We start from the raw sequence: 17,788 nt of genomic DNA, 5'->3' as shown, positions 1-17,788 counted from the left end.
TTCTAAAGAAACAGGTTCTAAATTACCTGTACATTCATTCCCACTAATCATAAACTTGCATTTCTCTCGGCGGGAGCAAATTTGACGCTTATTCTTACTGCTGACACGTGCGTGAAATATCTCATTGGGCGGTAAAATGCAAGTTGGGCACGCCACTGGATGGCTTTCTGCAAACGTTTGTGTCGTACCGTATCGTGACGTCAGAACTAACAAAACACGAGCGAATCAGCGAACGAACGAAGCGTGGCGGTGGAAGCATCTTTTTTAACATATGGAGTGAAATTGAAAATCATTGACATAAATTTGTTTATTCCAATCTTAATGATATGATATTGCAATCCATGTATGTCTGTAGATGTAGCTGAAAGTATAAAACATGCAGGTAATGTATGTATTATAGCAGATATCGTTGATAGAAATCTCGCTGACAAAGTATAATAATACTTGGTAATATTACATTTAGGATATGTAATTGTTATATTCTATGTGAATTATTGTAGGCGTATGAGCAAACATTTAGGAAAAACTTGCAAATGCAAATATCCTTAATTTGGATATATATCGAAACATTTTTATGTGAGTGATATTTGAATTATCCATATGCTAACTAACTCCCTAGCCTTCCTAAACCCGAAGGTTCATGGCTGCAGCAACACAGGCCTTCCATCTTTCCCTATCTTGAGCAAGTTCTATATACTCTTTTCCATCCCTACCAATTTCCCTTAGGTCCATTTCAACGTTGTCCCTCCATCTTCGTCTTGGCCTTCCTACAGGTCTCTTACCATTAGGTTTTCCAACAAGAATCCTGTAAACTCCTCTTTCCTCTCCCATTCGTGCCACATGGCCTGCCCACCTAAGTCTTCTTGATTTAATTATTCTAATAATATCTGGACATGAATACAAATTATGTAGTTCTAAATTATGTAACCTCCACTCACCTGTCTCCTCATCCCTTTTAGGTCCAAAGATTTTCCTAAGGATCTTATTTTCAAATACTCTCAATTTATGTTCCTCTTTCAATGTAAGGGACCAAGTTTCACATCCATATAATACTACAGGCAAAATTACGGTTTTGTATATTTTAACTTTTAGTTTCTTAGATATTAAACGAGAAGACAAAAGTTTATGAAGAGAGAAGTAACATGCATTTCCTGAATTAAGCCTACTTTTTATTTCCTCTTTAATATAATTTTCATTTCTTAATATTACTCCTAAGTATTTGAATTTGGAAACTGTTTCAAACGAGTTGTTATCAATAATTAGATTTTGATTATTACCTAACACTTGGTTTCGGCCTGTAAGCATATATTTAGTTTTCTCTTTGTTAACTTCCAAACCTATCTCTTTAGCAGTTTTGAAAAATATTTTAGCATTATTCTTAATTGTATTCACATCATCCCCCAGTAAGTCTACATCATCTGCATATGCTAACAACTGAGTCACACCATTTAATTTTAGTCCTTCTTTAGTTTCTTTTACCTTCCTAACAGCATATTCTAAGGCAAAATTAAAGAGCAATGGAGATAATGCATCTCCTTGTTTTAACCCATCATGAATTGTAAATTTGTCAGACATATTAATACCCACACGAATTTTACTTTCTGTTTCACTGGTGCATATTTTTATCATACTAACAAGCTTCTTAGGTATTCCAAACTCTACTAATATATTATATAATTTATCTCTTTTGACCGAATCATATGCTTTTTTGAAATCAATGAATAGCTGATGGACATTTTGCTTATATTCCCACTTTTTTTCAAGTGTCTGTCTGATGTGAAAAATTTGATCTGTAGTTACACTGGCCGCGGTGGCTCAGTCGGTAACGCGTCTGACTACCATGCTAAAGGTCCCGGGTTCGATCCCCGGCCGGTTCAAATCCGGGAACTTTTCTAACGGTGGAAGCGGCCCCGGCGCCTACCCAGCGTCGAATAACATGGGTACCTGGGGGAAACCCTGGGGGGTAAAGGCGGTCAGGGGCGTGATGCTGATCACATCACCCCCACTCACGACCGGATCAAGGAAGTGTGGGGCGTTACCCCCACACCCCCTATACGCCTTCATGGCGTGGTGCTAAGCACAGGGGAACACTTTACCTTTTTTTAGTTGATCTGTTACGTTTAAATCCACATTGATAATCTCCTATAATTTCATTAGCATATGGGGTTAGTCTTGTTAAAATAATGTTAGATAATATTTTATATGTTGTTGAGAGTAGAGAAATTCCACGGTAATTATTGCAGTTCATTTTATCACCTTTTTTAAACACAGGAACAATTATGGATTCTTTCCACTGTTGAGGGATTTCTTCTTTATTCCATATTAAACAAATTAATTTATGAATTTGACATATTAATGAATTTCCACCATATTTAATTAACTCAGCTGGTATTAAATCAATGCCAGGTGCTTTGTTATTCTTTAGCCTTTTAATAGCATCCTTAACTTCAATCAAGTTAGGTTCTGGAACTAAAGGTTCTGCTGTGTGGACTTCATTTACTTCTGATTTATCTCCTATATGGACATTTAAAAGGTCATTAAAGTAGTTCTTCCATCTATTTAGAATATCGCTTGGGTCAGCTAGAAAATCACCGTCTTTATCTTTTATCAAGTTTACTTTAGGTTGCCACCCCTTTCTAAACTCATTTACACCTTTATATAAATCTCTGATATTTTTATTTTTGCTGTTTGTTTCAATTTTGTATTATCCATATGCTGTCAACTGTATCTCTGGCTATATTCCATCCAAATATTTGAATATTCATCAGGGTTGTCATTTTGTGGGTTTGGTAAGAATTGACAATATAGAGAAAGTGTAATTTTTTTAATTTTCGGTATACTTAGTAATTTTGGCGGTACTACTTTACTATACCGGAGACACCAATCAATGATTTATTTCGCAATTTTTTACATTGCTAACGTACTATTCTGCATTGTGGAACAGGTGAAATAATGAATTTCTAACGAAAAATACCTAAATTTAAAAAATAAATTAATAACATTTCACGAATTTTTTTTTCACCAAAAAAAGTTGAATTTTTGAAATAAAGAGTAATTATTAAACCATTGATGTTAGCCCCACAAACCATCCACGGGCAGCCCCAAAAACCATTGACATTAGCCCAAATATTCACGATAGCCCCACGAACCATCACGGGGACGAGGTATGCCTACTAGGTTAGGTTCCATTAGCACTCCTTTCGTTTAATTTAGCATATACGGACAACATCGGTTTTTCTCGATGTGCAGAAAGCAAATGGCAGCAGCAGCAATAGTGCGTCGGAAATAGATTTTCATAGAAAACCACATGCATTCGCATTAAAATGGATCAAAACTACATTCCCGAACATCAACAATGCTACAGAAAATTATTTACGTAAGTACTTTCTCCTGTAAATTTAAAGAAATCCGTCTCCGGTATAGTAAAGTGTTACCATTTTGGCCTCCTAATCACGAATCTGTTGTAAAAAAACTGGGGATCACGTCTGGAAATTGTACATTTTGATGAAACATTGTTCGTTAGCCCCCAAAACCATCCACGGGTAGCCCCATCAACTATTCACACGTGGTTAGGTTAGGTTCCATTGGCACTCATTTCACCCCTAAATTCATCGAAAAAATAGGGTTTGTACTAAAATTGAACATCATAAATCATTTTCTTGTAAAACAACGGTGTGGTTGGAAACAATGACAGGAGATTACATTTTCGTTCGTAAAACTATGCATATACACCTCCTATATATATAAAAAAATCAATGCTTTTTTTTCTTCAAATTTCCAGACGTGACCCCCGGTTTTTTACAACAGATTCGTGATTAGGAGATGCTACTCATTCGTAGCTCCCCATTTTAATCATGATGGTGAGTATTCACCAGTCTCATACACAGGCCGAAATCTCAGGAGACTCAAACCTGCACACGTCCCATAGTCAGAGCCCAAAGCATGACCGCACAGCCACAGTGGGGGACAAATGATTAAATTATCTAAAATACTATGTTCTGAAAAACTTGACCAATAGTTTGATTCTACTCTTGCTGGATGGTGCAACAGTTAATAGATCTATGATCAGTTCCCAGTGTTGCGCATTGCAATATTATACTAATACTTGATAGCTGTGGTGGTTTAGTCAACCTCCGTGGCGGAGTGGTTAGCACAGCATGCTGCAATGCCAGGGTTCCCAGTTTCGGACATGGATATTTGGGTTTGTCCCAATGATAATGACAGAGAAAATTGATGGGTAACCGTTAGATATAGTGAAAACACATTTCTTCAAACTTACAGGAGAAATGACGGGAAAGTACTTACGGAATTGAGTTCCTGTGGTCTTTTGGAAGCTGGGAACAGTGTTTTTTTTCCATTCGTGCAACTTATTCGGCCGGTAAATAATGTTATTTTCGACATTAATGTATCTCCGTTGCACGATAGCTCGTGCCACCATTACCGTCGACTATGTGAATCAAATGTTCTGTGCGTTCGAATATGTAACCCTCTGTCAGTGTAGCAACCATGCGGTAGTTTTACAAGATGACGTGTGAGCATTTTTTTTTTTTCCAAATTAATTTTCTATATTTGCCTAACCTAACTGAACCTAACCTAACCTTCCGTGAATGGTTTGTGGATCAATGTTAGCCTAAAAACTATCATTTATCGGTTAATAAGTGTTAGTGTAGCAACCACGCGGTAGTTTTACAAGATGATGTGTGAGCATTTTTTTTTCCAATTTAATTTTCTATGTTTGCCTAAATAATTATTATTATCATGGATATTATTATTCAATAACTATTATAAACGAATAAAAATAAACCAATTTTATTCCAAATGTATTATATGCTCGGAGAGGGAGACACTGTTATTAGATACACCAGATGAGTGAATATGCGGCACAACTAAGGTGGGCCCAGCCCAGTTTTTTTCCAGAAAAACCCAGTCAAAAAGTGTTTGTTTTTTTCATAAAATGTTGTAAATTATTGTTTTGAATACTTGTGAGGTTCTACGATTGCCAAAATCTTTTGGAAAACTTGTAAAGGAAAGGCTTAGCAGAGACTTGTAATATTAAAAATATTGAATGTAGTACATGCCATAGTGTTTTTTTTTCAGGCTATTTTCCTCAAATCATGCTAGAAATGTACTTTTAACACACATCAAAAGGTTATATATATCAAAGAAAAAGTATCAGAAATGTTTAGATAAAACGTTTACATTGATTGATGCAGTATACCTGAACAAAGCTTATAATTTTGAAATGTGGTAACATTTTGGTTATCAGTCACTTCCTATGTGGGGAAACCATAGTTGCACATCATAGCTTCAACTGTGATGATAAATTGATACAATAAATTTTTGCATGTTTAAGCATTGCAAAGGAGAATTGAGTACATTTTATTGAAATGTCGTTAATTGTGGCATAATTAAATTGGAACACACTTTAAATGAAGTTTCTCATTTCTCATGCTAATACAGGGTGGCTACTCACCGGAAATACTGCGTGAATTATTGGCTCCGGGAATTATGCGTGAATTCTGCTTGAATTTTTCTCCGTAGACATGAAAAATTGCAACTTTTATTAATCCATATCCTATTGAATTTATACATATTGATAAATGCCCTGAGGCGAGATTTTCACAGTTGAGTTTTTATTTTTATCAAGGAAGGAAAATAATGTATGAAAAATAAAAGAGAATTCTCTCAATCTGTTTACTTTGTTACTGTCCTTTAAAGAGCAATTTGACAGACTAAAGATTATTGCAAGATAAGATTTCTTGAAGATCATTAGGTAGATTCGAGTTTGAAATTCTTTCACAATTAACATTTTTTCGCAAGTTAGAATATAGACCGAAACATTTGTGTGACTTGTGTTTGTAGATGTATTTCGAGTCTGAGTATGTGAAATGGCAAATATAAACTAAGGACCTCAAATTAAATGTTTTAAATATACCGTTTAATTGAATTAAATTAGAATGTTTGGATACATTGGAATCACACAGACACTTCATATTGTTACTATATTTGTGTGTGCATGTCAGTGGCACGAACACAGTGGGCACAATTGCCCGTCCCCCAACATTGTATGGAAATCAGTTCTAAGGAGGGCAAGGGGGCAAACATTGATGGCCAAGAGCACCTGCAGTGGGCACAGCGGGGCAATTATGCCCCTCGATTTCAAATTTTATGCAAATAAAAATACATTTCATAAAATTTGCTGACTCGCTTCGCTCGCAATGACTGCTTTTCTTAATCTCGTCAAGTTCAGAGCGGTAGCTAGGGAGTGGCGGGAGTCGACCCTGGCTGCCGCCTAACCCTGTGGCCGAGTGGTTACCACATCGTGCTGCAATGCCAAAGGTCCCGGGTTCAAATCCCACTTGGGCTTGGTTGTTTTTGAATGTCCATTCATCAATTTCATCACTATCTTCGCAAATTAGCCAAGAGGCACAAAACGCGAAGTAACATAAACTAAATCAATCAATCAATCGATCCTAGCTGCCGAACATTCTAAATGATAAAAGTTGTAAAAGAGAGAATGCCTCGTGAAATTATTTTTGCATGATCTCCAAAGGAGATCACAATTGTGTCACATTATTGCAATTAATATGAAAACTCCTCATAAAACTGGATCACACATGGTTACATACATTAAATAATGTGTAATCAATAAAACTTCTGTTTCTTCATAAAAGTAACTGATATTGTGAATTTGAAATAACTGGTCGGTATGAATAAAACTGAAATACTAATGCAGATTTACTTCTACATTTGTAGGAACAAGACATTCCTATAGATATCCACACAAATAAGTTGCTGGATTGGCTTATTAGTCGTCGTCATTGCAACAGAGAATGGAATTCCAAGATCCTAACAATTCGAGAGAAGATCAACAATGCCATTCAAGATATGCCTGTTCATGAGGGTATTGCACAGCTGTTGTCTGGTTCATGTAAGTAAATATAACTGAATAAGTATGTACAGAGTTTTTTGTAAGTTCGATCCAACTTCTATGTGAGGACTTTTGTTACAGATGTTGGTAACCCTCCGTACAACCTCGAGAAAGTTGAAAATTTTAAGTGGGTTGAGGAGAATGTGTTTCATATGAACTTTTGTAGTTGTTTTATCTCACAGAGATAAGTGAGAAATTTGAGATTTTGTGTGGTACAATTTGTGACGTTATGACATCATTAATGGATTCTTTTTTAGGTTAGGTTAGGATCTCTTTGCATTCACACGTGGTAATTGTAACGTAACAAGTTGAAGAATGGGTCATTGGTTGAGTTTGGTGTGAATAGGGAGACCCCTATCTACTGGTGTGACTTATCACATAAGTTCAGATCAGCTGTTGAGTGCATATTGTAGAGACGGGAACCATGTTTGCAAATATGTTGTCAGAGTGCTGTCACATCTTCCAAATTTTCAAATTTTCCAAAAGGGGGCCAGATGTGTATATTCCTGAGTTGCATGAGCAAGGTTTAATGAGCCAGAACATAATGTGTGAAGTGTAGCAGTCAATATCGCAGTTGCCCCTGCAACCACGTTGCATGAAATTTATTATATTTTCAAGATATGTGTGTGTGTAAATTTAGTGTTACGTTTCATGGTGGCAGTAATATTACGTTTTTGTAATTTCCACTCGTTGTTTGGCTTGTATAATTAAAATTTATCTTTTAAAAGTGCTGAAAATGGTCTGTGATGTGACAATTTTAACATTCGTGCATCACATTTTTGGACAGAATATCTCTGTTATTTGCGGTTTCCAGAACTTGAAATATGTTTCTCACTTCGTAAAACATCAAAATCTCTCCAGAACGATTTTTCTGCATTTTAACTTCCATTAGCATATTTGACATGGTGTAGTAATTTGTTGACTTTTGCCAAGGTAATAGACCACTGTTGCAATTTTGAAACATTCAGCATTTGATATAATTGTATTTCCTTTGTCTCAGAGTGGAAGTTCATACTTTCAAAATGAGTGCAAATTAACGTTTGAAGTACATAATCTGTGTATATGATCTTTTAAATTGCAGGAAACAATATATCTACATAAATTTTTAATGGTGGTGACCCTCCATACACCAATGTAAAATGGAAAAAATCTAATAAAGTTTGATGATTAATGTGAATGTTTTCTCATGTTTCTAGCTCGCAGTGATGTGTTGTAGCAAAGTAATGGAAGTTTTATGGGGTACTGTTGATCATGTCATGATGTTGTAGCTGATAGTAATTTTACATTTTTGTTAAGTTAGGATTAATGCTGTTAGAATTTCCTCCCCCCCCCCATACAATGGTACTTTGTTGAAAAGCACTGTAACGCATCTGACTACCATGCTAAAGGTCCCGGGTTCGATCCCCGGCCGGTTCAAATCCGGGAACTTTTCTAACGTTGGAAGCGGTGCTCACCCAGGGTCGAATAACATGGGTACCTGGGGGAAACCCTGGGGGGGTAAAGGCGGTCAGGGGCATGGTGCTGATCACATCACCCCCACTCACGACTGGATCAAGAAAGTGTGGGGTGTTACCCCTATACGCCTTCATGGCATGGTGCTAAGCACAGGGGAACACTTTTACCTTTTTTACCTTTTACCAATATAATTTTATAGTGAGGAATAGGCTATGTCTGTCCCTTATCCGGAAAGGGTTAACAAGCTTACAGTGCATGTAGAAAGTGAATGCACAATCCTGTGCAATTATGTAGCTCCAAAAACTGGAGTTATATTTTCAGGTGCCAATGGTCATTATTTTTGTTTCAGTCTCACAATACATTTTCGCCTATTTCACTAGTTACAAAGTGTGTAGTTTACCATAAATTCTTCACACTGAAATTATAGGCTAAAGAAACAACTTAAGAATAATTAGCCACTTCAATAGTGTCACATGAACGTGAACACAGGACACACACAAGGCAAGTGTTGGTAAACCTACTCATATGCTGTCAACAAGTGCAAACTGATGTGTTTTCTTTTTAAAACTATTATATTTGTTTCAGATATAAATTACTTCCACTGCTTGAAGATAGTTACCATCCTGAGAGACACTGAAAAAGATACAAAGAACATTTTCGGCCAATATGGTTCTCAGAGAATGAAAGACTGGCAGGAGGTGGTGAAATTGTATGAGAAGGACAATGTGTATTTGGCAGAGGCTGCTCAGATGCTTATACGAAACGTCAGCTATGAAGTTCCCGGCTTGAAGCGTCAAATTGCAAAATGCAATCAAATACAGGATGTGAGTTGAATACTAGAGTAGATGCTTACATCAGAATACAATACCTTTTAAGAAACCCTCCTTCCACTGCTTATAAATATTTTCTAGTTGTTAATTTAAATTTTATCTTTTTGCCTATAAGCTGAACATATTTTGATTGTTCAAATTTCCCATTGGATGTCACCTGATAACATTCTACTTGTCTAGATCTTAAAGGATAGCACAGTGCAGGTCTGTGGGAGGATAGACACTAAGTTAGTAGATCTTACAAGTTTTATTTTTTTGAAGATATTGACAATTTTATAGGCTCGCTTCAGGGTCCGTTAGAACCATCTCGATAATGGAAATGTTGTGGGACAAGATTACAGTAAAAATGTGGTTCACAATCCGGTCTCATTATACAGACTACCAATATTACCAAATCGCCCCACCCCAACTCAAGAAACAATCAATACACATGTAAAGCACAAATTATCAATCCACTACACTACCACCACCAATCATGTTATGTTTATTCAGTTTATAATTACTGTTATATGACGTTCTAGTACGTTGTGGGATAATTACGACATAATTCAATATTTGTATTGACTGCCATTTATTCAACAATAACATGCGTACATGCGAACGTCTCCAAAATTTAACAATAACCTCGTCTATCTAGTACAAGAAATGTGAAAGCGTGTTTAGATTACTTCAATATATATTCAATCCATCTTTTATTACATCATTACTGTAAACAATCTTAACACTCAATATTAAATTAACCTAATGCTATACGTATATTTCGTCTAGCGACAAAATCTACTCACGTCAACAATTAAATGGCAAACAACATGTGTGCCAACTATTTATGGCTTTTACATGAACTCATCTGGAATCTTAGTACATGCATGTACTGCAATTAATATCCAACGTCAAATTACCCATACAATTTACTCTATAAAACGACGTAGATGCTCTTGTTATGCAAAGGGGGGTGAGGCGGTACTTTAATCAAAATATGCCTCCTTTGAGTAAAGTTAAACAGCGATTGAGAAAATTTCTACAACACGTGCTTTCTTGTGAAATGCCTCTCTTTTATACACAAAGAGTTAATGTTTAAATAAGTTGTGAATAACAACGTATCTTTTATGACACACACAGGTTAATCAAAACGTTCAGAAACTTTAGTTGCATACACAGGAAATTAATTTAATTACTAGTGACGCAAGTATACATCACTTTATAGTGCACACAATTTATCTACCATGTACGTCAAAAAGAACACTAAGTAGTTATGCTTGTTCATACTGAATTGTACATTCACTAGGATATAGTAAAAATGAGCACATTTTATTAGACAATGGTGATGTTGACATAGCTCTTTGGAATCCCACGTATCCAATCTCATATGTTGAGTTTAATGACTCCTGTCAGAATACTACTGTTCACCACACTCGTCAGCTCATACCTGAAATGCAATAGAAGCGTTCTGTGATTTTACCATGTCTAATAGCCAGGGAGTTGAAGTGTGTAGGTATTACAAGTTTTGGGTACCAAGCTTCTACTCTCAGCAACAGGAATGTAGACCATTTTGACCTTGCAGGAACAGTGAGGTACCCCTTTCAAAACCTCACCGTTCTTGCCTCGTCATGGTTGGTTTGAACACCAATGTAGACATAATGGTACGTTTGGCAACTCAGTGGTCGACTGCGTTCCCCTCATTCACAATCGTAGCTTAGTAAATATGTTTTCACTGAATGTGCGAAAATTTACATGGACAAGTTGTTGGCACAATTCCGCTGCTTACATAAAAAGCCCTCAATACTCCAAGCATAGTATAGGTTCCTTCTGACGTTCTGTGTGTATTTTTAAGTACCGATCTTACTTCAATGCATGTCCCTCCATTTGAAGTTTATGGTATACTTCCCAGAAGTTATGTCAACCGAGGTACGCCAAGCAATGTGTGCGTACCTGTGTCGGTGCTGTGTTAGCAAAACATCTGGTGCTGTGTTGGCATGCAATTTCCAGCAGGAAAAGAAGCCCATAAGTGCTGCCTTCTGGCATGAGTTTAATCAAGCATAAGACAAAAGGTAAACCGAAGCGTTCAGGGGCGAAGCAAAAACAGACTTGTGGCGATTAGAAACGGTAAATGTTCTTTTAAATTTCTTATGTAGCGTGAAATTCGCCACACCTGTTGAAAGTAATAAATGATAATACAGGGTGGCTCAATAAGTCCCTTAACACCCTCGGTACAAGGCCACTGCAGCATGCAATGTGGAAATGGTGACGACCAATCGTTGCCAGGCCAAGGGGAAACCACATGCTCGGCAACCATCTTGAAACCAATGTGAAAATTTAAATGGGAAGGGGGTTGTGCGACACATCAATCTTGGGCTAGAATTTCACCAGGAAACCAACTGTGACATTTGTTTGCACCTAACTTTAATTGTTGCAGATATAACGGTACCGCAAACGTTATAACACATGCTCAATATGGCATCCCTGATGCGCAACACACACGTGTAAACGTCTCTTCCATGACCTTACTACATTCTGCAGAACCTCAGGAGAGATTGCAGCACAGGCATCCATTTTGTGTTTGCACAAATGGGCACATCCCTGATTTTCGTAGCATACACCATCGCTTTCAGATGTCCCCAGAGGTAAATGTCCAGTGGTGTCAGGTCAGGTGAGCATGCTGGCCATTCCACAGCCCCTCGGCGACTAATCCAGTGTGAGGGAATTGTTGATCCAGGTACTGACGGACGGACCATCATCCCATAGTGCGGTGGGGCACCATCTTGCTGGAATGATTCAGGATAGCTCCCATCCTCAGACAGCAAGGAAGATCTCCTCCCGTAGCAGAAGCAAGTAGTCCTCTGCATTTAAGTTGCCCTCAATGAAAAATGGACCAACAAGTCGAGAACACTAAGTACCATACCACACCATTAGCTTCCCACCTCCCATCACCTTGCTGGGATCTGTCCAATGTGGATTATCGGGTGACCAGTACCGCAGATTTTGCTTATTCGCCTCCCCCGACACATAAAAATTGGCCTCATCACTGAACAGAATCTGGCTACTGAGGGCTGGGTCATGTTGCAGTTGTCCTAGGGCCCACTCACAAAACTCCAAATGCCTGTCTGGATCGTCATCACTAAGGTGCTGCTGCAGCTGTATCTTATACGGATGCCAGTGGTGGTCACGTACAATTCTTTGAATTGAAACCCTGCTGACACCGCTTTCCAGTGCCAGTCTCTGTGTGCTACGGGTCGGGGACTTTGCAAATGATGCCAACATTGCTACAGCGTGGCTGTTTTCGGACGTCCACTGATCCGGTGTCTTGAACTTTCGCCAGCAACTAGCTGACGGCCACATGTGTCACCGGTTGTCGTGCAGGATGGTGGTGTCACGCGTACTTCTCTCCCCTGACATCAGTATGATCGCAATGCGTTCCTCACGTGTTAGTGGCATTTTCGCTCAGATCTGTAACAAAAGGAAATGTGCTTCAGTAACTCTCCAATGCGGGAAGCATCCTTAAAATTAAACGGTTTCTTGGTGAAATTCTAGCCAACATTGAAGGATCGCACAATCCCCTTCCCATTTAAAATTTTCATTTTGGTTTCAAGATGGCCACCGACCGCACGAGTGACGTCAATGTGGTTCCCCCTTGGCCTGGGAACGATTGGTCGTCATCATTTCCATGTTGCACGCTGCAGTGGCCTTGTACTGGGGGTGTTAAGGGACTTATTGAGCCACCTTGTATAGCAATTTGTAAAGATTCTTGACTTCACTTGAAGGAACACTAATTAAAACTATACTTTTCTCCTTTCTAGTAAATAAACTTTTTTTGCTCAATGTTTCCATTCACTTTCACATGTCCTTTTGAAGAATTATGTAAATGCAATGTCAGTTACAACAAATAGCAGGAAAGAGGGGATTAAACAATTAAATAGCCTACTAGGAATTAGATTGTTGCACTTAAATTTAAATTACTGAAAATTAGAATTACATTTAATATCTTCTTCTCCTTGTAAGATGAAAACCAGTAAAAGTCCTATAAATGTTAGCGGTAATAATGTTTAACCATCTTTATATTTGTGAACTGTTAATTTTATTTTTCTGTTGTTTCTTTTGATTTTTACACTTGTAGGAGCTTTGATTATTTTGTGGCATTTCTCGTCCAAATTCAGCACTGGAAGTTTTAATTGTTTTCTTCCAAAATTGCATTCTTTGAATGCTTCACCAGTAACATAGCATGGAGAATGATGTTCAGCAATACATAAAATACAATACATAATGCCTTCTTCGTGACCAATTACATTCAGTGGTAGACTCTGGCATATCGTCACTCAAATTTCTTGGTTGAGAATCAAGACCCTTTGTCAATCTTCCTCTAATCATCATTCAACCTCTTCACTGTGATTTGCCTAAAGAGTCTGTATAAAATAACAAAACTACAAATTGTTCATACAGATTCAGTAAGACTGAACCATCCTGGCTCAATGTGATTAAAATGTAAGAATTCAAATTTTTGGTTCAAAAATAGACTAATTTTCATGTAAATTTGGCACTTAAAATCCAATTTCTGTTGTATTATGGTGAAAAAAATTGATTTGAGAACTTCATATATCCACATGCAAATTTTAATAGGCATTGGGCCTCCTCGATGGCATAGTGGTAACGTCATCCCCTTGTAATAAAGGGGTGTCTTGATTCGATATCCAGTGCACAGTGGTGCAGAACCCACTTTAAACTGTAGGTCTAGTCCCGATTAGCCTATCTAGGCTTAAAGTGGACTGAAAGCAACAATTCAATTCTAATTGACAGCTTGCTACAGCTCTGCTAAATCTTGGTAATCAACACACAAACACAACTTTTTAAGGCAGATTTTAACTACATAAAATTTGAAAGCAGCATCCAAAATTTTTGCCAGAACAAGTTACACTAAAGATGTTTCCATTCCACAATGCACTTACAGGTCCTTTGAGAAAGAGGACAGTAGATCGTTCTGGCCCGGTGCCATATTTTGAAGTAGTGCCTGAACTGTTCTTTTTCTTTCTTGACAAGTTTTTTTTTTTGTTGTTTCCCCATGTCTAAACACTGAAGATCTGCTATCAATTGTGGGTGGGATAAAAAATATTCTGGGGAAAGGGGTATTATTTTTCTGTGCAAGTTGGTAAGAAAAGCCTGCATCTGCTTTCACTTTCGTTGTCCGTAATTTTCTTATCCTGCCATGGATAATGTAAACTATCTGTTACACTAAAGGCATGAATAAATTATAAAATATCCGATTATTAGAGGCATGCAAATTTCGTTTTTAACGAAAACACGAAATATGAAATAACATGCTGTAATGTTCATTTTTCATGTTTCTGAAAGGTCTGAGGGGCATTTTTCTACCCTGTTTTGTCACGAAATAATGCGAAATTGACTCTTAAACACGAAATTTACCATTTATTTACCGACGCGACACTTTCTGAAGTCTGAAGTATCCTGTGAGTTATGCAATTCATGGAAAATTGATTAATTCTGCTGTAAATATTGAGAAGCAAAAATGGACCCCTTTACACAGGAATAAACTTAATACTCTGGTAACTACATAAATGTGCTATTAGAAGGGATAAGTTTATTTTGTGTAATAAGTGCAGTTTTTATTTCAAATTTAGGATTATATTCACAATTTTAAAACCAAAATGTCACTTTATATAGCACTTTTGATGTGACTATAACACCGAAATTTTATTTTATTTACCGCTTTTGAACCCGAAATCGACTGTTCTTGTACCGAAATTTTGCTTTTCTACTTACCATATATATGTGGCTCTACCGATTATATGCAAGACGATTACGAAATTGTGCAGAAATATGTCTTATTACAAGAAAATTTAATATGTTGTAAATACGTGAAATTGGTAAAATATGCCTTATCAAGTTCGTGTATTTTGACTGATTTTCATCGGGTACGTAAAGATCTCACCCCAGTATATGTTATGTTATAACATAAAGTCCCGGGCCCTAGTCATAATCATCATTTTTTTACACTTATGTGGAAAACATGGAATGTTATAAAGTTTATTTTATTTTTCTTAAGCAAGTCCTCCTACCACACTTTGCTACAGAAATAATCAGAATTGGAGGATTTTGTATAAGTCACAGAATAATCTAGACACAGGAAATTTTGTATTTTAAAGTTTAGTTTGCGTATACTCACATTTAGAAACCACTTAGCATGAGCAAAATCTAAATAATAATTGCCCCTCCCCCCATTATCATTTGTTTGTGACAGTGGAAAGTCTAGTGTTGTAATTCTCCCTAATTATGTGAGACAGAGTGGTGAAATTCGATAGACTTATTTCCAGCACATGTTTTTAGTACTATTTCAGCCCATTGCTTTCATATTAGGGATGGACCTATGTAAAATTTTGTCAATACTGATAACAGATATTCTACCAATTCGATATAAAATTCCAAATGAGTCATTGACCTACTTAATAAATGTATTTTACCAAATGAACTAAGCTTTTGCAATGCAAAAGAAGCTGCATATTTAGACATTTACTTTTTAAAATAAGTGCAAAATGAAAATTATATATTTATATCCATAAAAATTATAACAAATGTTGCATTAAATTGTAAGATATTTATAGATATATCAGATCGGTAAAATTATCAGTAATTTCACTGATAGAGTACTGATTAATCTGTCCCTATTAGTGTTATTAAAAAAGGATGATGCATTTATTCACACCTGAAGTGGCATATCGCAACCATAATGATATGGATTGATAGAAGCTCTTAAGTTTTACATGCATATTTGAAATGTTTGATCTGGGCTCAACAGGTGTCATTATGGTAGTCCAGTTCTGTCCTTTGCATCCCAGCATATCCTTTGTTGTTAGATGCCATCCAGGTGCTGTGGCATTGAGGAGATATGTATCCCTAACAGGAAGTCACAAGTGCCAACTTCTGTGGCAGAATGGTTAGCACAGCATACTGCATTATTAGGGGTCCCAGGTTTGAATCCTTACCTGGGTGTGGGTGTTTCATTGTTCAGTCATCATCACTTGTCGCCGTTTTCATAACTAGTCAAAAGTGACTGAAAAGTGAAGTAAATGAACCACATCAATCAATCAAGAAAGCAGTCTCAATAGCCCTGTTGGTGTAACTCACCATGCAATAAAAACCTTGTCCTGCTTCAATGAACACACAGTGTTACTAATGGCAGTTCACATGCCCATGTATACACAACAAGGTATTTTTTTAACCATCCTTTTGAATAACGCCGTATCAATCTGCCTGCTAGTGTAATTGGAATGTACTAAAGCATCTTTTGGTCAGCTTATTGTGACATCATTTGACTTTTCATTCCAGGAATGTGAGAAGAAGGAAGTTGAATATGCAAAGAATGCAAATACCTGGCAAAATGACTTCCAGTCATCTTGCAAGAAGCTAGGCATTGAAGGAAAGAATATAAAGAAAGAGTTGGTAGATCGTCTTGTGGACTTGCCTGACATTTATGCCAAAATAGCAGAAAAGGCGAAGTCGCTGAAGACTACTCAAGACTTTTATAGTGCCTTTGCAAATTTTACTCTAAAACATGAACAGTCTGGAGGATTTACCCCCTTGCTGAAGTATGTTATAGGTGAGTGTTACAAAGTAATTTTTCATTATTGGATTTGAATAAATATTTGATGTTACTTTAAATTATTTATGAGTAGAATTAGGGATGTGACGAAGCTGAAAATTTACCGATACCGATGTACTCACCGATAATTTTTGGAACCGATTCCGATGCAACAGAAATGGGATGTTACTTTCAGCATGACAAAAATAAATTTGCTATGTACATTTCTATTTATCATATGTATATACATATATATTCTCAAGAGATTTAACATTAGTACACAAGCAGTTTTTTGAAATGCAAAATGAATTCCTTTTCTTAATGTTGTAAATTTAATGCTGGCAGATTAAGCTTCAGACACACGGGTTTTGGAATCACTTCTGGAAGTAACCTACTTCTTCTCTTATCGCAAATCTGTCCAGCAACACTAAACACTCATTCATTGAATACTGATACAGCAGTTATCCCAAGTATTTTCTCGCCACTTGCTTCAGGTTTGGATACTCATTTTTGAATTTCCAATACAACAGCGGATCCTGGTCACGAGGAATAGTTGGTTCAGCAATGTACTGTTTCATTTCTGATTTTGAGGTAGCTTGATCCTCTCAATGAGAGTTTGCAATAATTTTATTACAAAAACTCTACAATGATGAAGAATCCTAACCTAATTTTCAATAAATCTTACAAAATTAAAATATAAAACTTATTAGAAGGTAATCTCTAGTATAATATGTACCGGCTTAAATATCGGATTTTTTCCGATGCCGATATGTCAATTTCTGCCAATTTTTATACATCTGTAATCGACTTCGGCGACTACCAACCTCTGGGTACACATGACCTGCATTGTTCATATATTTTTCAGTTCCATTTGCATATTTTGAATTTTCGTGCCGGCCCTGCATTCTTGCAAAGAAAAATAATTGCCATGACCTATGCCTAGAGGCACATATTTTTGGTAAATAAAAAGCAAAATTTCGGTACAAA

General features: G+C 36.8%; 1 protein-coding gene across 1 annotated transcript in view; it reads left to right on the top strand.

Annotated features, from left to right (window-relative positions):
• The first annotated feature begins 221 nt into the window (after window positions 1-221).
• LOC145978071 (CDK5 regulatory subunit-associated protein 3) overlaps window positions 222-17,788 on the top strand; it is a 46,993-nt gene continuing 29,426 nt past the window's right edge. Inside the window, exons 1-4 of the mRNA XM_083110485.1 lie at window positions 222-382; window positions 6,757-6,931; window positions 8,972-9,210; window positions 16,549-16,819. Coding sequence (XP_082966611.1) covers window positions 377-382; window positions 6,757-6,931; window positions 8,972-9,210; window positions 16,549-16,819 — 691 coding nt within the window. The 5' untranslated portion in view covers window positions 222-376. The remainder of the gene's footprint in view (window positions 383-6,756; window positions 6,932-8,971; window positions 9,211-16,548; window positions 16,820-17,788) is intronic.

Source organism: Lepisma saccharinum, chromosome 24, assembly GCF_977018435.1.
Source record: "Lepisma saccharinum chromosome 24, izLepSacc3.1, whole genome shotgun sequence".
NCBI classification, from domain to species: domain Eukaryota; kingdom Metazoa; phylum Arthropoda; class Insecta; order Zygentoma; family Lepismatidae; genus Lepisma; species Lepisma saccharinum.
The sequence above is the reverse complement of the archived record's forward strand: the minus strand, read 5'-3'. Positions and strand labels throughout refer to the sequence as shown.